Source organism: Ceratotherium simum, chromosome 1, assembly GCF_057802395.1.
Source record: "Ceratotherium simum simum isolate JZ-2026a chromosome 1, ASM5780239v1, whole genome shotgun sequence".
NCBI classification, from domain to species: Eukaryota; Metazoa; Chordata; class Mammalia; order Perissodactyla; family Rhinocerotidae; genus Ceratotherium; species Ceratotherium simum.
This window is the reverse complement of record NC_141900.1, coordinates 37,126,543-37,152,756: the sequence shown is the minus strand read 5'-3', so window position 1 is coordinate 37,152,756 and position 26,214 is coordinate 37,126,543. Positions and strand designations below refer to the sequence as shown.

General features: G+C 36.2%; 1 protein-coding gene across 4 annotated transcripts in view; it reads right to left on the bottom strand.

Annotated features, from left to right (window-relative positions):
* Positions 1-26,214, bottom strand: part of ANKIB1 (ankyrin repeat and IBR domain containing 1) — a 138,646-nt gene that overhangs the window by 12,723 nt on the left and 99,709 nt on the right. For all 4 annotated transcript variants that reach the window (XM_087419490.1, XM_014788164.2, XM_014788163.2 and 1 more), the window contains 5 exons: positions 24,899-25,043; positions 23,323-23,489; positions 14,949-15,037; positions 7,212-7,342; positions 1,106-1,240 (listed from right to left, as the gene is read on the bottom strand). In XM_087419490.1, the coding sequence (XP_087275616.1) occupies positions 1,106-1,240; positions 7,212-7,342; positions 14,949-15,037; positions 23,323-23,489; positions 24,899-25,043 (667 nt within the window). The remainder of the gene's footprint in view (positions 1-1,105; positions 1,241-7,211; positions 7,343-14,948; positions 15,038-23,322; positions 23,490-24,898; positions 25,044-26,214) is intronic.

The following is a 26,214-nucleotide window of genomic DNA, read 5'->3' as shown; positions in this document are numbered from 1 at the left end:
AGAGAAAACAATAACCAATACATTTTAAAGGCTCCCAGAATAGAGTCTTGTATTTGTATTCTCTGTGACAAACCAGTGAATCCACAATCCCAGAGTATAACGCAAAGATGCCTCTCAAGCTCTATGTTTATCAGATATTCAACATTTTATTATATTGCTTATTGCTATGGACTGAATTGTGTCCTCCCCACCCCCGCCAAATTCACGTTGTGCCCTAACCACCAATGTGATTGTATTTGGAGACCGGGCCTGTGAGGTGATAAAGGTTAAACAAGTTCATTAGGGAGGGGCCCTAATCCAATAGAGCTGGTGCCCTTATAAGACGCTGAAGAGACACCAGAGCTTGGTCTCTCTCCCTGCCATGTGAGGACATAGCAAAAAGACAGTTTGCATTCAGGAAGAGAGTTATCCCCAGAAAACGAACTGGCAAGAATCTTAATCTTGGACCTCCTAGTCTCCAGAACAGTGAGGAATAAATTTCTGTTGTTTAAGCCACCCACTCTACGGTATTTTGTTATGGCAGCCAAGCTAAGATACCTATTATATGCTATAACATAATATTGTATTGTTGATATTATGTTAAAATTGTTTTTAAGTCATTACAGAGGCAGGTTGGATATAGAAGACTTTTCTTATCTTCACCAATACAAAAAAAGGAAAATTAAAAAAAAAAAAAGCTCTCAAGTTTATAGAGCTATTTTGTTTAAATTAAAGGCTACTCTAAAGTGTATTCAATTTGGGGCCGGCCCTGTGGCGTAGAGGTTAAATGCGCGCGCTCGCTGCTGGTGGCCTGGGTTTGGATCCTGGGCACGCACTGACGCACCGCTTGACAGGCCATGCTGAGGCCACGTCCCACATAATGTGGAGGAAGATCAGCACGGATGTTAGCTCAGGGCCAGTCTTCCTCAGCAAAAAGAGGAGGACTGGCATAGATGTTAGCTCAGGGCTGATCCTCCTCACAAAAAATAAATAAATAAATAAATAAATAAAGTGTATTCAATTTAATGCCTCATCGCGATGAAGACAGGAAAAGAAGAAATGCAAAATACTTCCAATGGTATTAGGTGGCTTAGCCAGAGGTCTTGGCTTAAATAGTTCTCTTTACCTCCACAGTCATTTCCTTGGATTGCTCCTCCACATGCTGAATGACTTCATAGCGAGTACATCGGTAATAACCTCCCGTAGAAGAACTATGTTTTTTCCATTCTTCTAGGCAAATCCAGCAAAAGTCATACTTGCACTTAAAAAGAAAACATACATGCAAACATCTCCCTATGTTAATATGCAAATTATTTTCCAATTTCTAGTCAACCAATTCGTAGAGATTAAACAATCCTGCCTGTGTGACCATGAACAAATCTTAAAGATATACCCTCTTTTTCATATTTCCTCTGGAGACCTTATCTGTACTATGCAAAAGACATGGGGGTAGTTTAAAATTATTGGTTATAAGGATAAATTAAAATGTAAATCATAGGGCCGGCCCCGTGGCTTAGCGGTTAAGTGTGAGTGCTCTGCTACTGGCGGCCCAGGTTCGGATCCCAGGTGCGGACCGACGCACCGCTTCTCCGGCCATGCTGAGGCCACATCCCACATACAGCAACTAGAAGGATGTGCAACTATGACATACAACTATCTACTGGGGCTTTGGAGAAAAAAAAAAGGAGGAGGATTGGCAATAGATGTTAGCTCAGAGCAGGTCTTCCTCAGCAAAAAGAGGAGGATTAGCAGGGATGTTAGCTCAGGGCTGATCTTCCTCACACACAAAAAAATGTAAATCATAATATTATGAAGTAATCTCAAGAAATCTTTAAAAATATCAATAGGATATTCTTTCCAAATAATCAAAACAGATACTGACAAATGTTTCATTTTTCAAGTGCATGGTAATCTTACTTTGGTCTATAAAGCTCCACCAGTCTATCTGAAAACTCCTGGTGACTCTGAAAAATTGGTTTTGAAACTGGCAACAAGTTTAAAAGGTCTCCAAGTAGAACAGCTGACATAAAACCTGTTTCTCATTTTGTAGAAATTTTCACTTTCTTAATTACCATAATTAGCAGACAATGCCAAAAATATGAACATTTCAGTATGAAAATATATCCTCTTTTTTTATGCTTATGGATTTTGAGTCAGAAAGATCTTTCCATTCCAAGTCTATGTTTTCTTCTCGTACTTCCATGGTTTATTTTATTTTTAAAACATTTAAATCTTTGAGCTGTTCAGGATTTATCTGGGTATGCAGTATACAGTATGAACTAAACTTTACTTTTTTTCCACACAGCTGGCCAGTTGCCTCAATATCATTTATTGAACGAGTCCATGTTTCTCAGCATAGTGGTTGAAGATGCCTCCTTTACTAAATTCCCACATATCTCTGTCTATTTTCTGGGCTTTCTTTCTATTGTTTCATTGATCTGTAGATTCATGTACCAGCACCATGCTATTTTAATGACTGAGCCTTTATAAGACGGCTTACTATTTGACAAGTCCAGCTCCTCCTCACTGTCCTTTTTCAGAGATTTTCTAGCTACTCTTGTTTTGTTTTTCCATATGCACTTTGAATTAGCTTATCTAGATGCAGAAACAAAATCTGCTGGTATTTTTGATGGAATCTTTCTATCCAAGAACTTCATTATCTTTCCATTCGTTTTTCATCTTTTGTGTCCTACAGATAGGGGTTTTAAAATTTTCTTCATATAGGTCTTGTACATTTCTTAAGTTTCTTTCTAGATAAATGAGGTCTTCTCTTTCAGTATATATTCTATCTGGATGTTGTTGGTACACATGAAGGCTATTACTTTCTACATATTAATATTTTACTCTGCTAGTTAATTAAAATTTTGTTCTTTGCAGTAGTTTTTCAGTTGATTCTTGTGGGGTTTCTAGGTACACAACTATGCTGTCTGCAACAAAAGATAATTTTATCACTTCATTTCTAATTTTTACATCTTCAATTTTTTTCTAGTGTCTAATTATGTTGACTGGTATCTCCAGTCCAATGTTAATAATATTTGTGATGGACAGCATCCTTACTTTGTGCTTGATTTTAGTGAGAACACCTCTAGTTTCCCCACTAAACATCATGTCAACTTTTGGACTGAGGTAGATTTCTTTTTATCATACTAAGGAAGATTTCATTTATTCCTATGTCTTTGAGGGTCTTATAAAGAATGGTTGTTGATTTTTTTTGTTGTTAAATGTGTTTCTAGCATTTATAGAAAATATCTATGATTTATCTCCTTGGATCTACTAACAAGATGAGGTACAGCAATAGCTTTTTTAATATCAAACCATTCTTGTATTCCTGGAATAAGCTCCACATGGTCAATTACTTTTTTATTAAAAAAACTTTTAATTGAGATATAATTGACAGTCAATTCTCTTTTAACGTACTCTGCTGGATTATATTTGTTAATATTTATGGGTTTTTCCCCCCTCTAATATCTTATTTAGGACTTATGTATTGTTATTCACAAATAAGATTGATCTACAGTTTTCTTTTAATTTTTATAATCTTGTCAAGTGCTGGTATCAGGTTCTACTCACTTTATAATAATACTGAACTTTGAAACCCCCCCTCCTGCTTTTTTTTACTCCCAGAAACAGTTTAAATCACATTGGAATTACCTATTCTTTAAAAGTTTGATAAAATTCTATTGGGAAACTGTCAGGGCTATTGCTTTAAAGGGGGGAGATCATTGAAATACTGTCTTTATTCTATGGAAATAGGTTTGTCTGGATATCTCTTCTACGGTCAGTTTTAATAAATTATATTTTCTTAGAAAATCAATCCATTTCAAATCCAAGCTCAAATTTATCAGCATGAGTTGAGCAAAGTTATCTCTTATTAATTTAGTTTCCTTTATTGATTATTCCCTTTATTTCTTATATTGTGCATTTGAACTCCCTCACCCCCATTTTTTTCTTACATAAGCTTAATAGTTTACCTTATTTTTTCTTCAGAAAACCACGTTTTGGATGTATTTCTTAGTTGTACTGTTTTCAGGGTTTTTTTTGTATGTGTGTGAGGAAGATCAGCCCTGAGCTAACATCCGTTGCCGTTCCTCCTCTTTTTGCCGAGGAAGACTGGCCCTGGGCTATAACACCTGTGCCCATCTTCCTCTACTTTATATGGGACGCCGCCACAGCATGGCTTAAGAAGCAGTGCAGCGGTGGCCTGGGACCCGAACCAGCAAACCCTCGGGCCACTGAAGCGGAGCACGCGCACTTAACAGCTAGGCCACCAGGCCGGCCCCTTGTTTTTCAGTTTTTACTGATTTTTTTTTTTTTTTAAATCCTTCCTCCTGGCTTTCTTCAAATTTATTTTGTTTTTCTAATTTTTTGAGTCATATCCTTAATTCATTCCTTATTTTGTATTGTTTTAAGTGAATAAAGCTACGCACGTTTCTGAGCATTGCTTCAGCTATAGCTCTCAGGTTCTGATAAAGTAGTATTTTCATTATCCTAGTTTTCTAGAAATTCTTTAATTTCCATTTTTACTTCTTTTTTTCCTTAAGAGTTGTTTGAGAGATTTAAAATTTCCAAATAAAAAGGCCTTTTGTAACTTTATTAATAGTTTTATTTTATTCCATTACAACCAGAGAATGTTGCTTATAATATTTTCTATTTTCTGGAATATTACTGAGATTTCTTCAATGATCAATAGTCAATCTTTTGTGAATACTCCATGGGTACTTGAAAAGATGGTGTAGTCCATATTTTCAAGATATAGAGTTTGAATATATAGCAATCAGATATACCTTGTAATTATGTTGTCTTCTATATCTTTACTGATTTTTTTTCTCTACCTGATATGTCATGAACAGAGAGCTGAATTAAAGTCTCTGTACTTATCTATCCTTTCACAAACATGTACTTACACAATAAATTGTGGGCTTGTTTCAAAGCTCTGACAGTATGCGAGTTCTTTTGTTGCCTGGTATAAGCAAACTTTGTGCCTGATTTGATACAAGTACCCTTCAGTACAGCTTTACTGATCTCTCAAAATTAGTTGCAAAAATTCTACAAAACAGCCAAATTTTATGTTCTATGATAAGAAAAAGAATACATAGCTTTAATAATTTTTATTTTTTAGTTGCAGCATATAGTTTTACACAGAGTCAGATAAGAAAATTACTAAGTGATTTAAAACACAGAAGAATGCAAAATTTAAACAATCTCCTGAAAACTATCTAAAGGGAAATGAATAGAATAAACAGTTTTTAAAATAAACAAACTTATTTTTATACGGCCAAATTTGTCTCTGTTTAAAAATGTTTAACAATTTGATTCCAGAAAGTAAAAACTGTCTGCTGAATCATAATCAACACTGAGGTATTCATAAAGGTATATTAAGATTTAGTCATTGTGTTACAGTATGAATTCAATTACACATGACCTGTTGTTCCACCTTCACATTTAAAAAAACTCTAAAAGTATAACATTCAATGCAAATACTTCAGATGGCATATTAAACAAGACTACTACATTTACATAGTATGTAAGTAAACGTGTCTTTTAAATGCAACCGAAGCTGAAGCAAAACCTGTTTACTATAAATTATCTCACATCATTAGACTAATTCATGAATATATTCATTCACTAAATACATATTTATCAAATATTTACTACTGGTAGGTGCTACGAAGGAAATACATAAAGGTAATGTTGGATGCTGCCTCTTTTGCTAGTAGCTCAACTGCTGATTTTTATGGTCAACTTATTTTCTTTACGCATCTATGTAGTCTATAACAGATTTTCCAAGAAAAAAACTAATATGGATGCTGAAGATAATACCACAAATAAATCAAATAATTTTGGCTTGATCAGCTGATCAGGTTAGCTGATCAGCTAATAAGCACTTTTGAGCATTTTGCTCAGAACACTATAGTAGGTTTTCCCTCTTGCCTCTCAGGAAATCATTATTACTGTCTCACTAAACCAATTCATTTATGTTAATTTTAGAGTAATATTGGCTTATAAAAATCATCTTGTAACTGCCATTGTTTTTTAAGTCATAATAATAATGATCATTAGCTTCAAGGTTAAAAATCAAGCAATACTTAGAAGATATTGATATATTTTATTGGCATCTTCTTAACTCTTTGGGTCTCTTTCACATCCTAATTTGGAAAAATTACATTGTCCTCTCGATAATTTTAAATAATTATCTTTTACATACAGATGGCACTTCCAATGAAAAGGAAAAAAACTGGAATATCATTACAATTTTAAAACAAAAATGTTTATAAATGTAGGCATGGATTAATAAAATATTATTACCTAATTCCAGAATATTTGTTTTAAATATGGTAGTCTCTTTCTATGCAACTAAGTCAAGAAGGTAGCCTTCTAACAGTATTTACTTATATTAATTATCTTTCAGCCAAGTAGATCTTCATTGGCATTTTCATTTTCAATACAGTAATGTATTACTTATTTAATTGATGGTTTCATTAGCAGATCTAAAGTCTGCCCGCTGCTTTGGGTAACTTTATTATAAACACCCATAAGCAGCCAGTAAGATTTATTTTATTTTATTTTATTTATTTATTTTTTACTATTTGTTTTTTCCCTTTTTTCTCCCCAAAGCCCCAGTAGATAGTTGTATGTTGTAGTTGCACATCCTGCTAGTTGCTGTATGTGGGACGCCGCCTCGGCATGGCCGGACAAGCGGTGCGTCGGTGTGCGCCGGGGATCTGAACCCGGGCCGCCAGTAGTGGAGCGCGCGCACTTAACTGCTAAGCCACGGGGCCGGCCCCAGACAGTAAGATTTAGATTTGGACTTAGGGGGACTGCCTGGGGCCTGGCTTGGGCCTTGAGTCTAAGCTGTGTGCTCCAAAACCAGCTTTGCAAGAGATCTATACAAGTTAGCGCTTTATCATTTAATATTATTATTTATACATACACAAAACTCTCTCAGGGTCCTCACTGGAGGAGGTGACTGGCAGGGAAGAATTCAGGCATTTCTGATCTTCTGGCCAAACACCACTGAACTTTTACTCTTATGTTTAATATTTACTATGAGTGTAAAATTTAGTAATATAAATCAACATTTATGTTATTCAACAAAGAATGTAAAATGCAATCTGCTAGAATTCATCTGAAACCTATCAAGACTTTTACGCTTATAACATTTCTTCTTTGGATTAACAATCAAATTAAGACTCCGTCCACAAAGCATGCACAATCCTCTTTTAACTTCTTACCTTAGCACACTGCATGTGATTGCATCCCTCATTCTTCTGTATCGGAGACTTACAGTTAGCACAAGGCTTGGAGTTAGTTAACAACCAGAGACAATTGGCAGCATCCTCATAAGCTTCACTAACTCCTACAACTTTGGGATATTAAGAACAAACACAGAAATAAATGATTTAATGTACAACTGCAGGGGAAAAAACCCCAAAGTTTTCTTTGTAGGTTGTCTCTCAATTTTAATCATATATTTATTTTCCTCCTAGGTCTCCTAAGTTTTTAAACTGCTTCATTCTGAATAGCATCATTATTGGATAAGGAGCTGTATTCCCAAAGCTCTATTTATGAAACATGATTTAAAGAAGATTTAACCCTCAGTTGTGTCCAAATAAACTGGGGAAGAAAAAAGACAAAGTTAAGAAAAAAAGCATTATGTTATTCTCTGTTTAAAATAACTATTGCATCAAAGATTATAGAAAGAAAGGTTACTTTAGACAATAATTTCTTAAATAGGCCATTTGCAAACATAATTACCAGAAACTCTTCATCATAGTAAAAAACATAAAAATTATATTAAAATACCAACAGCTTTTTTTACCCATGATTATTTCAGATAAACTAAAAATGAATCCAATGTGACATGTCTAAAACTAATCATTTCCCCCAAACCTGCTCCTTCCTCTATTCCCTGTCCTGGCAAATGATATGATCATTTACCCAGAGTCAATCCAGGAACAGGATAATCTTGGACACCCTCCTTTTTCCTTCACCCACCCGTCCATTGATCTAACTCTTTCTTTTTCACATCTGTCTCCTCTCCATTCCCACTTCTTATTGCTTTAGCTAGGGGTTCTCCACACCTCTTGCCTAGACAATTACAACACAGAAAACCAACCTATCTCCCCAGATCCTTCTCCCCACCTCCAACCACCCCTGTACGGCCCGTACAGTTATGTTTTTAAAATACAAATCTTTGGGCCAGCCCCGTGGCTTAGCGGTTAAATGCGCACGCTCCGCTGCTGGCGGCCCGGGTGCGGATTCCGGGTGCACACAGACACACCACTTCTCCAGCCATGCCGAGGCCAAGTACCACATACAGCAACTAGCAGGATGTGCAGCTATGACATACAACTATCTACTGGGGCTTGGGGGGGTAAAATAAATAAATAAATAAATAAATAAATAAAATACAAATCTTTAAATCTTTTAGTTGCTCCCCACTGACTACAACTGACTACAAGATAAAATCAAATTGCTTTAGCAAAAAATATAAAGCCCTTCATGATTTGACCACTTTCTACCTGGCAAGCTTGTCCTACCCTCTATCCCCACACCAACCGTATACTCTTCATCATCTTAAACTCAATTTATTCTATTACAATTTGAGATCTGCAATAATGCCATGGTTTTTAAAGATTCTAAATTTTACATTCTATAAACTTTTTCCCCCAATGGAGAAAAAGTTTAGGGGCTGGATGGAGTTCTAGATGCGCAATTAAAAAATTATTTTTTCCTGCAAGAATGTCAGTAATCAAGTTTGCTTTGTTTTCTTTTCTATCTCTAAGTGCACAGGGAAGCCTCATGTTCTCTTTACTGAAAGAGATGTCCAACATCACTTTGGAATCATTCAAAGTGGCCCATCTAATCAAGGCCTTGATTACATGCAGACCCTCTAAGAAGGGTAGAGTAAGGGACTGGCCCAAGGCAGAAAGAAGGGGAGAAATCAGGCTCTTTGAGTTTGGAAGTTTAAAAGGGAAAGTTAGCCAACTCCCAGATATAAATCCCTGGAGAGGGAAGTGGGGGCAAAGGTTTGGGCTGACTGACCCAGGAAGTGGCTCTGTATGTGAACTGGAAGAGCTGAGCACTAGGAGCAGCCCTTTGATGGAGCCTAGCAGTGGAGGAGTGGGGCCATCTTGCTGCGAGGAGCCCCAAGTGCCTACCTACTTAAGTTTGTGTCAACAACAGAACAGCACCTACTGCTGGACTGTAAAGCGCTGATTTTCAATTCCACAAAGCAAGAAGAAACAACAGCAGCAATGAACTGATCAGACTCTACTACACTTCTAAACTTATTTGGTAGAAGATGGTTTGATTAGTGTGTTAGTGGAGAGAATTCTGAGATAATTTGGTAGAGAACAGGAATTTCAGAAGGAACTTACTACACTTATGGCTAATAAGATCAAGCTGCAGAGGTAATGCTGTTTATTAAGGGTATTTCTTGCTATAAAACCTAATCACTAAGTACAAATGTCTAATTTTTATTTAAAAGTAGTGGCCTATCTCCTCTCTTCACCATCAACATTATTTTTAGCTCACAAGCTCTCACATATTCTTATGACCTTTATTGTCCATTGTTATAATAAATAAAGCACAAAGCCATTAAAACAAAGCAGCTGTGTGGCCTGCAACATAACAGTTTTTTTTCTTCTCACCCTAGGAGAGAATGCTAGTTCCTAACTGCATCCTAGTGGATTGCATGAAGTAAATTATGTCCAGAAAATAACTCACTATTATTACAACAGAAACTTGTGCTGGAAAAAAATGTCTTTACTTCCAGTTCTGTGAACATGAACATTTCATACATATTTTCTTAATACCTGCAATACCTTATCTCCCTTCAACTTACCTCATGAGTCTTCTTCACCTCTACTAACTTCCAAATTCTTCCCTTCACTTCAGTTATATGTCTATTGTATCTCGATCTTCTTTCCCTAATCATCTAGTGTGCTTAGGTCTCTTTGTAAGAAATATTAACTTCATTTAATCAGGTCTTAGAGTATAACAGAATCTAAGATCTACTAGTAGATTCAACATGTATGCAAGTGAAAACAAAGTTGCTTTTAAAGACAATTCTTTTTTGTGTGTGTGTGAGGAAGATTAGCCCTGAGCTAACATCTGTGCCCATCTTCCTCCACTTTATATGGGACACCGCCACAGCATGGCTTGACAAGCAGCGCGTTGGTGCGCGCCCGGGATCCCAACCTGCGAACCCCAGGCCACTGCAGCGAAGCGCATGCACTTAACCACTGTGCCACCGGGCTGACCCCAAAGACTGAATTCTTAAAGACTGAATTCCATTCAAAAACCATTTACTATGTACCATGAAAAAACTGGTCTGAAAATTTGATAAATCGACCATAATTTCACAGAAAATATAATCATTCTTTCCTCTTGCTCTGGTTAGACACGAGAGGCAGTTTCAGTGCTTAAAAATAGCATTTGAATCTTTATATGGAATTAATTCTTTGAACCGATCTCAGTACATTTTCTAATACTTTTTCTCATTAATTAGATTTTGTCATTCCTTTTGAGTCTCATAATTCAAACACTTTGAAAAACTGGGCATAAGGGAGAAGACTATCTTACGAATCTACAAGTTTGATTGAAAATGCTTATGCCAAAGATATGTGACCATAAGCCAAAGTAATATGTAAACTCATTAAAGCATTTAATCATACTCTTCTTTTTGAAATATTATTTTTATATATTTAATGATGATGTTCTACTTAAGAATTACAGTTGGCCTATTATTGTTTGCTTTAAGCCTCATCCTAAATTTCATAAACTCAAGTGGCCATTAATAGTAGTCTACTGGTCATCACCTTTCAGTTTGGTGGACAGTGAGAAAACTCCTAGGTTTTTCTCAGCAACTGGGAATTTTCCCCGCAGTCTTGGCTTTGGCTCCTTCTCTGGTAGACCAATTCTCAGATGTTCTCAGTCATTGCTTTCTGTCCAATTTTCTAAAGTTCTTCCATCTTTCTAAATTAAAATCCTATTTGGGACTCTGAGAGCGCTCTTCAGTTTTTATTTGAGGTCTCTATCTCCGGCCACCAGAAGTAACCACATATACACCATGTATACCATTTCCTAGTTCTTCTATTTCTTTTCTGTCCTCATTATCAGGATTATTATCATGTGCGAGGATATTCTGTCACAGTCCCACCAATAGTTTGTGCTTACTAGCCAGGTCGTTCTCCCTCTCCTTCCTTAGTAAAAGCTTATTAGTGGGTACAGAATGATTGATCCAATTTTACGAATGATAAGGGATAACTAAAAATAATCACCCATTTCAAAATACTTGCTTTATATCTCAAATCAGACACTCCGGCTATTTTCTACTCAAGAATTAAACAATATACTGTACTAATTACTTCCTGTGGTGCATTAACTCTTTTACGCAACTGTTAAGTACACTAGATTTACAACTTAATAAAATTACATCTTAACTCTCCTGTATACACCTCTCTTCTCCCATCTGCACTGCCTCTGTCTTGTTCAAGTCCTCATATCCTCTCACCTGGACATTCTTAAGTCGTCTCAGAAACAGCATTCTTTTTTTTTTTTGAAGATTGGCCCTGAGCTAACATCTGTTGCCAATCCTCCTCTTTTTCTTTTTTCTCCCCAAAGCCCCAGTACATAGTTGTATATCCTTGTTGTAGGTCCTTCTAGGTCTTCTATGTGGCACGCCGCCTCAGCACGGCTTGATGAGCGGTGAGTAGGTCTGCGTCCAGGATCCGAACTGGGGAACCCCGGGCCGCTGCAGCAGAACGAGCAAACTTAACCGCTACGTCACCAGGCCGGCCCCAGATACAGCATTCTTAGGTGGTATCTCAACAGTCCCTAATTCATCATTCACACTTCTGCCTGAGTGATCTTTTTAAGTAAGCATCTTCAGTTATCCTTCTCCTACTCAAAACTCCTTTTCAGTGTCTCAGGATAAAGTCAGACCTTCCAGCATTGAATAGAACCCCTGCCCCTGACACCCTGATTTGCACTTGTGCCTTGTGCACCCTGATGTGCACTTGTGCACAGTCTGATCTCTTACTGCAAGTTCCTTTGCACTGGTTGTACGAATTATTTGCAGTCCTTGAATATGCCATGCTGTTTCACAGCCCTACTCCACCCTATGTCTGGAATGTCCTTCCTATTCTGATCTCTGTGAAGAATATCAGCTTTCAGGATGCTGCTTATGCATCAATTCTTTGCTACAGCTTTTCCTAACCCTCTCCTAGAGAGAACTGATCTCTTCCTCCTTAGTCCCTCCCCTTCCTCACAATGCACAACAGGTACACTGTTCTCTCACAGCATTTATAATACTCTTTGTTCTTAGTTTTGTATATAGCTGTCTCCATTTCTAAAATGTATATTTTAAGAGCATAGAGGGCATCTTTTTTCTGTATTCTAACATAAAATAGCACGCAAGAAATGTTAAATAAATAACAAAGATACCATTTAAAAGCAACAAGTTATTCCTAAGTTTTCTCAGCATCTCTTCGGAGCTGCAGACAAATAATTCTAAAATCCCACTAGACATCTCCACACATATGTCCTGCAACTACCTCAGGTTCAAAATGTCCACAACAAAATTATTTTCCCCTGAAAGATACTCCTACTTCTGAATTTCCTAAACTGACCAATGACATCATAATCTACCCTCTAACCCAAACTAAAAATTCATCTTCCTACTTCTGGTCTATTTCTCCTTCAGTCTACCCTTCCTAGTCATCAGTTATCTGGATAAAAATATCTCTCTTCATGCCACTTCCCTACTTAAAAAATGCATTCTATGGCTTATTCTGTTAATAGGATAAATCAGATAATTTGGCAAGAACCCTCACAATCTGGCAACACCTTCTTCTCCAGCCTCATCTCTTGCAAATTTTCCCCATGGACCTTAACTTTAAGCTCCATAGAAATGTATAAAGAAATGTAGGTAGGTGGGCAATAGCAAGCTTCTCTAATAGAAACATAGATGTTTCTAGGTGTCAGAAGCAGGGGAAAAAAAATCAAAATCCAGTTGTCTTGTCATGTTCAAAGGTGGTGTAGGGTAATGGTATTAATGTATTTACGGAACTCACAAACATATATAGACCCATACATATCAGCAGAGTAGGGAAAATGGGTGGGTGTCAAGAGAGCAACGGCAAGCTACATCTGGCATTCGACAGAGACACAGTGAACCTGGGGAACAAGAACAATCTACACAGGTGTTTTTGATTTGGGAAGTCCCTAGCACTTAGAAGATACTCTAAAAAAGAATTGTTGGTTAAATCATGAATTTATAGGACAGAAATATTTAATCAGACCTTGTTATAAAATCTACTTCCCTTTGCTCCTGGATAAGCAACATGAACCTTCTGATCATGTGAAAGGGAGTTTCTTCATTATCAATTAATAAACTGGTATTCTGATTTACACTGCAGTCTCTTCTTCATGGATCTGAACAACCCTTAGTCAGTGCACAAAACGAATCTCGTGAATCTAAAACGCTGAGGGGGGCCGGCCCGGTGGCACAAGCGGTTAAGTGCGCGTGCTCTGCTGCAGCGGCCTGGAGTTTGCCGCTTCGGATCCTGGGCGCATACTGACACACTGCTTGGCATGTCATGCTGTGGCGGCGTCCCATATAAAGTGGAGGAAGATGGGCAAGGATGTTAGCCCAGGGCCAGTCTTCCTCAGCAGAAAAAAAAAAAAAAAACAAAAAACAAGAGGAGGATTGGCAGATGTTAGCACAGGGCTGATCTCCTCACAAAAAAAAAAGAAAGAAAAAGAAAAAAAATAAAATAAAATGCTGAGGACCCGCTCCCAGATAATGGTATAGTGCCCAACAAAATACAAGCCTGTAAGGTCTCACGGCTGCCAGCCAGTCACTCCCAGTATCACTTCAGCTGCTGACAGGAATCCTGCCACATCTTTGCCTCTGCAGATATGCTAAAACCCAATTCATAGCTCACTGCCTCCCGGAAGATTCTTTGACACACCCCTCCCAACCTGATTTAATTGTTTTTGTTTTTGTACTCTCATTTTTACCCAATTACACTAGTTATCACATGACAGTGTAATGATCTGACTGCTTCCCTTCTAGCCTCTGCACTCTTTGAAAGCTGGTATCATCTTTATTACGTGCTTTGCTCATAATAAGCATAGAGTCACTGTGTGAATTCTTAATCCTGACTTGCAATATCTCAAATTAACTCCATTATCTAAAAGCTAAAAAAAACTAAATTAATTTTCATTTATATTAACTTGAAAGAAAATAGTAGTCATAAAACACTTCAGGGGATGAGAAATTATTGCAAAGCAGATATATTTGCTTGTCAAATGCAGGAATTGCTATTAGGAAGGTTAATTCAAACCCATTCTGTTTCCCAGGCACATGGCCTGTGTCACTCAATCCAATCTAACTGCTGGTTTCCTCATCTGTAAAAAGGGATTACTAACATCAATCTCATAGCATTTCTGTGAGGATTAACAGAGATAAGGTACTTACAGAAGTCTCAGTAAAAATAGTTATAGACATGGCATTTAACATAAGTAAATCTACAGACCCACATAATAGCAAGAAATTAACTTGTCTCATCCTCCACTGGAAGCTTCCAGGGAAATAAAAAGCTTCCTCTCACTACAGATCATACATTTCTTCCCATAAAGTACAGAGAAGCTAGTTGGCCCACCCCAGGATAAAAGGAAAGTGCTGTATGAGGGGGGCTTAAATGTGATCCCTGATTACCCTGGTTTATCTTGGGATGGAAAACAAGTCAGTTGGAAACATGGAACCTGTCCACAATTTCCCCTTGCAAAAACCCTACAATCTCCAAAAGGATGGTGGTTAGAGAGGTGATGTTAAATCGAGGAGCTTAGCATTAACAAACTTAAAAACTTCTTAAATGAAGATTCTAAGAAATATGACCGCATTATCTTTTGAATGCTATTAGAGAATACACAGCATAGCTATCTAAAATTCCTCTTACGTTCTTCCGGTTTCATTTCAGTGATTTTTTGTAGCCAGTTTTTCCACGTTTGGCAGTCACAAGGCTCATGTGCTTCACCAAGGCACTCCCTAGAGAGGAAAAAACAGAAAGGCAATTTTAAAACATTCTTCACCAACATCAAGGGAAAAGAATAGGTGAGAAGTACTCTTTCAGTTTGAAAGTTGAGAAAACTGAAGCACAGCAACTGCTGAGAGATGAAGCATTTCAATAGAGGAATTGAAAACATGATTCCAAAGCTTGATATCACCAGGTCAGTTTTTTTTTTTTAATCAGTACATTCATTTATACATTTTTAAAAGTTCCAAATAGATCACCTAATATGGATAATTTAGTTTTGCATGCCTTAAAAGCTGTAAAATATTTTTGTCAATTAGGTAAAACTGCCCTCACTAATATTTTAAATTCTTGAAACTCAAGGTGTGCTCCCCTGGCTAGCAGCATTGCCGTTACTGAGGAGCTTGTTGAACATGCAGAAGAGCAGCCCCATGAGACCTATTGATTAGAATCTGCATTTTATCAAAATTACCACATGACCCTTCTGCATTTTAAAGTTTGAGAAATACTGCTTTACATCACATTCTTGTCATTACTTTTACCTCTGAATCCCCAAGTAACAGACAGGGCAATCTAATTTACTTTTGAGTTTCATGAATCCCAATTTTCTGTTTCATTGGAATTTGGCAAATTTTGATTTAAATAAATAAAAACATGTTAATTTATCATTTATAACTTAATCTTATATTCTTTCTAGAGCTGTGTAAAAATCAAGCATTAAAAAGGGCCTAAAGCCTTTACAAATTACTTCTTTTAATTCAATATGATGCTATATTCTATAGTACAAAGGTAAATTATTACAGTTACTTAAATACCATTTTGGGAGGAGAAAAACCTAATCTGTAGGTGCCATCACCATCATCATTATCATCATCATCATCATGTGTTATTTTAGACAAAGATCATATTTGCAAAGTTTAAGTTTGTTAAGAAGACATACCTACTGACTCGGTAGTCTTACAAACTAAGAAGTAACATTTCACTATATTAAGAATGCACCAATTCTACTTCACACCCATTAGGATGGCTACTATTTAAAAAATGGAAAATAACAAGTGTTGGGGAGGATGTGGAAAAACTGGAACCCTTGTGCATTGTTGGTAGGAATGTAAAATGATGCCACTGCTATGGAAAACAGTTTGGTGGTTCCTCAAAATGTTAAACATAGAATTATCACATGATCTAGCAATTCTACGCCTAGGTAAATATCTAAAAGAATTGAAAGCAAGTACTTAAACTTTTACTGCAATGTTCATAACAGCACTATTCACAAAAGTCAAAAGATAGGAACAACTCAAATGTCCACTGACAGATGAATAGATAAACCAAGTGTGGTATAGACACACAATGGAATATTAGCCATAAAAAAGAACGAAATTCTGATACATGCTACAACATGCATGAATCTTGAGAGATCATGCTAAGTGAAATAAGCCAAACACACAAGGACAAATATTGTATGATTCCACTTACATTAAATATCTAGAATAGGGAATTCATAGAGACAGAAAGTGGAATGGTGATTACCAGTAGCTGAGGGGAGAGGGGAGGGGGGGTTGTTGCTTAATGGTTACAGAGTTTCTGTTTGGGATGATGAAAAAGTTCTGAAAATGGGTAGGGGTGACAGTTGTATATAACATTATGAATGTACTTAATACCACTAAATCAGATACTTAAAAATGGTTTAAAAAAAAAAAAGCACCAATTACCTGAAAGAGTAATTTAGTTTCTTTAAATTCCTGACATGACCAAATCTGGCATTGGGAAAATTTTTTCCATAACTGCAGTTTCATAGAGTTCCTTAGTAACTCAGTGGTAACTTCACAGTCATTCAAAAAATACTGGGTTGATTAAAAGTGGAAGTAGATACACTAGATTCACTTTAGTACATATTAAAATCAACTCTGCTTTCCAGAAAAGTAAGGGACATTTGTGGTAACTGTTAATTTTAATTTGGCACATATACTAGCATACACTAGGGTATGAAATATGCCACAGATCTAGGAACAGTGTTTCCATATGGTGCTTGAGAATACATGTAGGAATACAGAATCTATATTTCTCATGGCTCATTAAAAAAAAATTAAGGTAAAAAATAGCCTTATATATCTGCAGTACCTAAAACAAATGAAGTCAATAAAATAAATTTTTTTCATTAAGTTTAAGACTTTTTCCCCCTGGAGATTAAACAGCACATTCAATATTTTTCTCCCTAATAGAATCAATACCAATATGACTGGTTCTGCTGTCAACATTTTCTGACAGAAGCAAGAAAATAATCATGGGGGAAAAAAAAAGTCCAATGTTTTCAAATACAATCTGAAAAAATAAATGCCACTTCTTCAAAAGGCCATAATTGCTTATCAGTGTTCTGGTTCTCTGAGGTTGTTGCATTAGACAGCAACAGAAGGTTTTCTTTTGCAGAACCTCACAGGAGGACATAGACCTGCCGCTTCCTCAGGTGCTAGCCCCATCAGTGGGATCACTTGCGGGTGTTATAACTGGTTGGCACAGTTTCCACTACTTTCCAATGCAACGCTAAGAGTTAGTATAAAAAGGAGAAGCTTATAAATGAAGGAGAGGCTAGAGAAAAAACTGTAAAGTAGAAAGAGAGCTAGAGGTTGCCATTTAATACTATTAAGTATCTTTGAAAACTAAGGCATCTGAGAAAATAAGCCCAAAATTCTTCAAAGTATGGTAATAACAATGCTATCAGATATAATAGGTGATTGATAATCTGGATTATAGAATGTGTAGGGAAAGAGGTTATTCCGAGTGAAGTAATGAAGATACTGTAATGTTCTGCAAATACTGGAAAGCTCAATTCCTGAATAAAGTTTTAACCAAGATGCCAATGACTGATGACAAGTATTCTGACAGACCTGGTACATGTAGAGACCGCATCTCAAAATGTCACTAAAAATGAGTAAGCAAGAAGGGGAATTTTGGCACATAGTCAACTGAAATTTATAGACACCAATTGAGTGGGTTCATTCAGGGGAAAAAAGTGCCTGGTAAGAAATTATAAAGAAAAAATTGACTGTTTTACCTAAAATCCTTAACCCTGTCCAAATATGACAGTTAACTAATATCAAGAGATCAAGGGATGGCTCTTTCCTCAAAAATGTGTTAATATGCACAACTGTTGGCAGGAATATACAATGGCTCCAAAGGGTTCTGGAAAAGAAAAAATCTACTAACATTTCATTACTTGACAAGAAATTCCTATCAAGAAGCCGGCAATTTCAGTTCATTGCCATTTATTTTATTTTTTTGGTGAGGAAGATTGGCCCTGAGCTAACACCTGTTGCCAATCTTCCTCTTTTTGCTTGAGAAAGAGTGGCCCTGAGCTAACGTCTTGTGCCCATCTTCCTCTATTTTGTATGTGGGATGCCACCACAGTATGGCTTGATTAGTGGTGTAGGTCTGCACCCGGGATCTGAACCTGTGAACTCCGGGCTACTGCAGCAGGGCACGCCGAACTTAACCAATGCGCCACCAGGCCGGCCTCTCACTGCCATTTTAGAACTTTATTAATGACCACTCCTGAATGAATGCGTAGAAATCCTCATTTAATGATTCTCCTCTTTAGCTAACTTTCTCCTCTAATTAACAAATCAACTAAAAGAAAATTTTTTTTAAAAGCTAACATTTTTGAGTATACCAGGCAATGTTCTAAATACTTTACATGTACTGACTGATTTAATCTACATAACAGCTCTTTGAAAGTGGTACTATTTATCCCCATTTTACATGCACAAAGAGGTTGAGTAATCTGCAAGGTAGCAAGTGGATGAGGTAAGATTTGAAGCCAAATAGTCTGGCTTTGGAACTAGCACGTTTTTATGTTGACTATATGAGACACGAAGGCTTCTCTTCTATTACTGTATTCTAAGAGAGGATGCTTGCTTATAACCAAGTCACACAGCTAGTTAGTGGCAGAGCTAAGTCTCGAATGCACATCCTGTGTGTCTCCAGATTAATGTCAACCATGTGCTCTATTGAAACTTGATAAACTGAACTCTCAGGCAGTATTTATTTAGATGGATATGCTACTTTGTATAGAGCAGAGATGATATTTAAAGAACGTCTTAGGATTGATCCCTATCAAATAAATAGCAACATGTTTTCATTCTGGGCCTAGGAAGAGCTGGGGAATGTTCTGCTAGTTGGGAGGACTCTTTTTTTCTGGAAAAAACCCTTTTTTTCCAGAACCAGAGCTATTAAGCTAAGGGTTTGAGACTCTGATTTTGCAAGAGAAGATGAGACTCAACTGTTAAGTCCACAAACAAGGCCAACCTCATTTATTTTGCCCAGAGGACTCTTAAAAGAGTCTCTTTGCCTGTGAAGTCTCTGGAGGAGAGGAAGCATGAAACTACTGCTTTAACTCAATCAAGATTCATGATCCTAACCAGGAAGAAGGTGTTATCAAAATCCTTATTGTGGGTATTGGAGGAAAACAGAATTTTAAGGCAAAGACATTCACTTTCAAAGTTTCCTCCAATACTTGACAAGTCTGCACATTGTACTCTGATTCACTGGAAACTTAAGTGGACTAGAAACCTGATACTGTGATTTCTCACCAGGAGCATCACTATGATTCAAACCTTCCTACCAAGGGTTCAAATTTGTTTTGTGGTGGTGTTGATACTATTTTAAAGACTTCCTTGCATAGTTTCAGTAAATAAATTCTCCACAGCTGGGTGATATATTAAAAACCCCACCATATTATTATTTAGAATATTCTTGCCAGTCAATTTCAGTGAATAACTCTAAAATATGTTTGGCTATCTATGGATTTAGAAGAGATAAATTTCAAGTTTCTCAGTTTCCAATGGAGATATTGGTGATTAAAGGGACCAAGGGACACTCTGAGGTGATACAGGAGAGAAATGACCACTATCCCAGGTTAAATTGGAGTTCTTCTCCTCACTGATTAGGATTTTGGTGGCCAAGAAGTATTTCTGACAACAAATCTTTAAACAGTTGCCTCAGAGAAGAAAGATTTTGTGTCAGTTCAGAGGGCAGTGAAGTTACATAGTAGCATATTTTACTTAATAAAAAGAAAAACAGGGAAAAGATTATTGGCTTAAGCGAGAGTCCAGGTTTTGAACATTGTCTAGGGATAATACTGTCAAGGTCACACAAATTATAATTATACAGGCTAGGGGGAGAAAGCATTCTAGGTTCAGTTATTAAAGGCACAGAACTAGTTGATGAACAAGTTAGAATAGCCAGGGTTACCCTGTGGTGGGAAGAGAAATGCCTACTCCTGCCTTCCCTCCTAACAATGAATTTATTCAGTTATATTCAGAGAGACATCTCTTGGGGATGGATCTCAACTGATTCTGTCACATGCAGTTCTTAAAAAGAAGAAATTATTATTGCCATCTCTTGTGGTTTTTGTAATCGTTTTTAGAGAATATTTCGGAGCTGTTTGGGGAGAGAGAGAAGCAAACCCAGAATCACATGCCTTTATTTTATAAAGATCTCTCTTGCAAAGCTTCCTTTTGCATGAAGCAGATTTTGTTTCTCTTTGAAACACTAGATAAGGGCAGCAGAATTCTACTTAAAATTTCTTTTAAAAAAAAAAATTTTTAGAATTTCTGATCATCGGCAAAGCACTTATACTATATAAATAAGAGTAGCAAGCTAAGAATATAAAAACGGAGATTGCAAATTAATGCCTAGAGAGGTGAAGGAGGCAATGCAAAAATCCTAGAATATACATATATCATATACCTACATATATCTATCCTATAGCTTAACAAATATCAAAACTGAAAGGTAACAAGGTTAAGTTGAAGAACTTAAATATGTCTGCCCTTCATTGAAATCTGTTCTCATTTCACTTAAGTCACATTCTCTTCCCCTGAATTGCTATGTCCAGAAAACGATGATTCTATTTGCCAAGTTCTCTACCACCCTTATGAATAGGAGAAAGAGTAAATAATTACCAAATGTGACCTTGAATCCATGTGGCCATGCACAGATCCCTTGAACTGGGATACAATTCAAAGTAGGGCCTGTGATCTTGGCATATAGTCTCCAATGGATCTTGAGTATAACCAGCCTGATATTTTGGGGTGTGAGAAAGAGTAAGCTGACATATTTCTCCAAACATTGGTCTAGAAATGTACAGTTTATAGCATCATATATGTTTATAGACATATACAGCTTTTAGAGTCTACCCTATATTGTTAGGTTTTTCCATTAGTTTCCTTATCCTCAGTCAAATCAAACTTATTACTTGCAGGATACAAAGAGAGGTGGGGAAGAATACAAGAAAGTAAAAGCTAATCTATAGTAAAAACTAGTAACAGGTAGACCACAGAAACCACAGAGCTTAAGAAGACAATGCCAATCACAGGTTTTTCTTTTCCCTTCAAAACTCTATTCTTCTCTGATCTCAGCAAATTCTATCTTCTTTTTATCTTCTAATTTATATTTTCCATTTTTGTAGCCTCTCCATCAATCTTCTAAATCAGCCTTTTCAACCAGGGATGCTTACATAAAGCAGACAACTCAGAAAGTGATTTATGTGATAACTTTTCTCAATTTTCCCAAGGATAGTACATAATTAGTACCATTCTAGACGCACAGGATGCATACAATGGGGTGCCTTACAGCACTAGAGCTTAAGTTTCTCAAGAAACCTGACAATAACTTAGACGAGGAAGCGCTTTTATTTTCTTACTTTAATATTCTTACTGTATAGTAAAGTAGATTCATATTCATCTAAGGATCATTTATTTACTAACAGTTAAGCACACGTGTATTCATTAACTCACTTCTCATTTCTGTAGCTGGATCCTTATCTCTTCTGGTGGGGTAGTGAGATGAAGTCACGAAGCAACCAGGAAATATTAAAATGTAAAACTAAAAATTAGGAATTTGTCTTTTAAATGTTTTGAAAGATTAAGGTATGTAGATATAACCTATTATTCCGTATTTTCTTGCTATTCACTTGCTGAGTCTGATTTGGCCATGAAAGTAGTAAACATGGTTTTCCTTTCATTAATCACTAAATTCAAGCACCTAGCACAGGAGTCTAGCAAACTTTTTCTGTAAAGAGCCAGGATAGTAAATATTTTGGGTTTTGAGGGCCATACAGTCTCTGTCATAACTAATCAATGCTGTCATAGCCTGAAAGCAGCCACAGACAACAGGTAAACAAATTGGCGTGAATAGGTGTGGCTGTGTTCCAATAAAACTTTATTTTCAAAAACTGGTTCAGACAGTTGCTTGCTGACACCTGACCTAGAGTTCAGTGCTACATATAGGTTGGCAGTTGAAGAAACATCTTTAGCTAATGATAATGATGATGAGGGTAAGAAACAGACCTTTCAGGGTAGGGATATTTCCATAACTAGGCCTTTTTACTATAGAGTGGTGCTACAATTTGATTTTGGTTTCTGATAAGAACGTAAGTAAAGAATAGAGTTTTATATTCATTTAAAGCATATCCTTGCATATATGATAAATCTGGAAATGAGCAAAAAGCAGAACAAACATTATTTCTTTTTCTGATCATTTAATTAACTAAAAATAGTTAATTATCATTGAATCTACTCTCAATAAAGTAGAATGCTGATGTCGAACAAACATATAGTCAAAGGACTAGACACAGTTACACAGCCTATCCATTGCTGACTTATCATCAGTTCATACTTACTGAGTACTTATCACGCACCAGAAATTAAACAAAGCAAGAAACACAAAGTGGTTCCTACCTAGACTGTGCATTAGAATCACCTAAGAGCTTTTTTTTTTGGAGTTCCATTCCAAAACCAATTAAATCAAAACCTCACTTGTTGGGGCCTACAATGAAAATTTGGAAAAGCTGTCTTAGTAATTCTGGGCATCACTGCTAGAGGCTTCTATTTTTGAAGAAAAGTTAAACTCTAGACATTTTCTAATCTATAGTAAGCAATTTGGTATTAGAGTTTAAGTGCATGGGCTCTGGAATCAAAAAGAGCTGGGCTCCGATCCCATTTCCTCCATTTCCTAGCTGCATAATGCTGGGCAACTTCTCCGTGCCTGAGTTTCCTTATCTGTAAAAAGGGTATAATAACAGCACTCAACTCATAGCACTGTTGGGAGAATTCAATATACGAAAATATTTGGCATAATGCCTGGCATACATCAAGCACACAATAAATATAAACCATTACTACTCATTACACATTTTTTAATTAATAAGAATGACATCAAACATACTATAATTTAAAGGCCTGATTCAGGCACAAAGTCTCTTTAAAAATTCTCTTCAGGCGATTCTAACTCATCTTGTACTGACCAGCAGAAGAGGTGTCCTTTTCCACAGTCCACAGCAGGAGCTCTGAGCAACGGGAAGCTGAGCGTATCAGACCCAGACGTATTTGACCCTTGTTTTGTCAGTCTGACTGCTCTTTCACAGCCTGGAGTAGGACACCATTTAATGGCAGGATTATTTTCAACAAAGGCCTGTTTAAGCAGCAATAACAAAACACAACAGAAAATATTTTAACTCTTAAATTCTAATATAGAGCACACCCCATGTCAATCTACTTTAAAGCAAAAAAAGAGTCAAATAAAAAACAAGAAGTCAGCCTCAAGAAATACTTAAAATAGTACCAGAAAGTACGAAACAATAAGGAAAAAAGTGGCAATTACTTTAGTAAGGACATGACTTTTTATTTCTTTTATTTATTTTTTTTGTGAGGAAGATCAGCCCTGAGCTAACATCCATGCCAGACCTCCTCTTTTTGCTGAGGAAGACCAGCCCTGAGCTAACATCTATTGCCAATCCTCTTCCTTTTTTTCCCTTTTTCTCCCCAAAGCCCCAGTAGATAGCTGTATGTCATAGTTGCACATCCTTCTAGTTGCTGTATGTGGGACGCCGCCTCAGCACGGCCGGACAAGTGGTGCGTTGGTGCGCGCCCAGGATCGGAACCTGGGCCGCCAGTAGCAGAGCGCGTGCACTTAACAGCTAAGCCACGGGGCCAGCCCCAGGACATGACTTTTTAAATTTACGTTTTCTTTCATCTAAAACCAGGTAGATGATGGTAAAGTAAAAATGCAATTATTCACACAGAAAATGTGTAATTTAAAAATGTTTTCTCATACAGTGTGCCACTTTTCTGATGGAAAACAATTATAAATAGAATCTTGCATGTAATTATTAGTTGCATTAGAACAGTAAATTTCTAAATGGTACCCTAATAATACACAGAAATCAATATTATGATGCCTTCTATGTTAAAGAAATAGTAGGACTTCTTCTTTAAAAGTCCATATATCAAGGTTTAGACTACAAAAAATCTGCTCAAGCCAGTTGAAATTTAACTGTTAAGTCACATACAAAAGAAAGTAACTTGCATATGCTTCTGAATAACTTCTGCATGAAAATAAGATAGAAAAAAAGGTGAAATAAACATTGTAATTAATTATATGAAACTATTACTTGAAATTAAAAAAAACAGATATAAATTTCCAAATTGATAATCTTTATTTCTAAATACTTAATTTAGGAGTGTAAAATATAATGTCTTTGTGAAAACTTAAAATACGTACTATGTACTTTGAACATGATCCTCATCAATCAGTTATAAAAGTGCAACCGGCAATCAGGAAATAGTTCTGAGCAATAGTTTTATTTTTTTGGTAAATTACTACTTTAGCTTTTCACTTTTACTTCTATCATGATTATAAAATAATGTTTTAGCTTAAAACTTTAATTAATGCAACCATTTCTTTAGGCAGTTTTTCTGAGACACAAAAGTCAGAGTCCATTATTTTACATGTTTTCAAAAATAAAACAAAAAGCTAAAATCTGCTATACAGATTTAATTAAATTAAAATTATGGAAATCAGACAGATAATTGGCAGCATACCTTAATATCAAACTGTAGGTATCGTTTGTCCATCTCCTTGGAAACTACACTTTCTATGATATCCACAGGCACAAGTTGGAAGCAATCATATGCAGGGCAGAAAATGTTGTGAGCTTCACCTTCTTGAATTTTCAGATTCAAAAACCTATTAAAATGATCAATTGACAGAAAAAAGGTAAGGATATAATTTATTTGCACGTTCTAAGAATTTTTTTCTTTATGCTGAATTTTCTGTTAAACTAAAATAACACCAATGAAAAAAGTGTGGAATATCAATTGCAATACCTGATTTATATAATTCACAAACATTATTGAACACTTACTACCTGCCAAACATTCATTTTATATATATACAAATATATATACACACATTTATATGTTTTACATGTTCCTGTTTTGCTTTACTTCTCTAAAAATTTGAAACAATATATTTATTTAACATTAAAAATTCAGAAATGAGTGGTTTAGAAAAGTCATATTCAATTTTCAATATGCTACACTTTTAAGTAAAAGGGAGCAATTGTACACAATTAAACCATGGATGATTCAAAAGATTTTGGGGTGGCATTGGAATACAGCATGCTTTTTTGAAGAAAAGGTTTTCTGCTTATATTTCATTTAGATTAACATTAAAATAAATTTCACGTACTACTCTAGCACATTAGTTGAGGTAGTAGGGGAAAGGTATCCTGGAAAAAGGCAGGAATCTTGCCTAAGGTGAATTAAGTGGTTAAGAGCTGAATTTTGAGTTAGAGAATTCCAGGTCTGCCACTAACAAATTATATGATATTAAGCAATTTATTTAACTGTTCTGTGCCTCAGTTTGACTATCTGTAAAATGGAGATAATAATACGCACTTCTTGGGGTTGTTATACAGATTATATGATATAATCTATGTTAAATATCAGCATGGTGCCTGGCATAGAATAAGAATTCATAAATTTTAGCAAGGGTTTTATTGTTATTACTATTATTATTGCCTATGGAAAAACAAGAAACAAACATTTGAAGTGTGGATTTAACACTTAAATCTAGAGAAAATAAATGGAAAACCAGGCAATTAAATCACCATTCTCTTAGTCATCACCATCAACAGTTTGATTATTCCACTGCCTACAATATCTTTTTCCTTTAGTTCTCTAAGTATCTTAATTTAATTGCACTTAAAAAAATATCAAGCTTATTGAGACGTTATCAGATCTGCTCCCTTTGCTCCATCTCCTTCTTCTTCCACATCTTGGCACATCAGGAAAAACAGAGCCTCTCTTAATATCCTCCCTCCACATCTCAAATCTAGCCATATTGTTAGCTATCT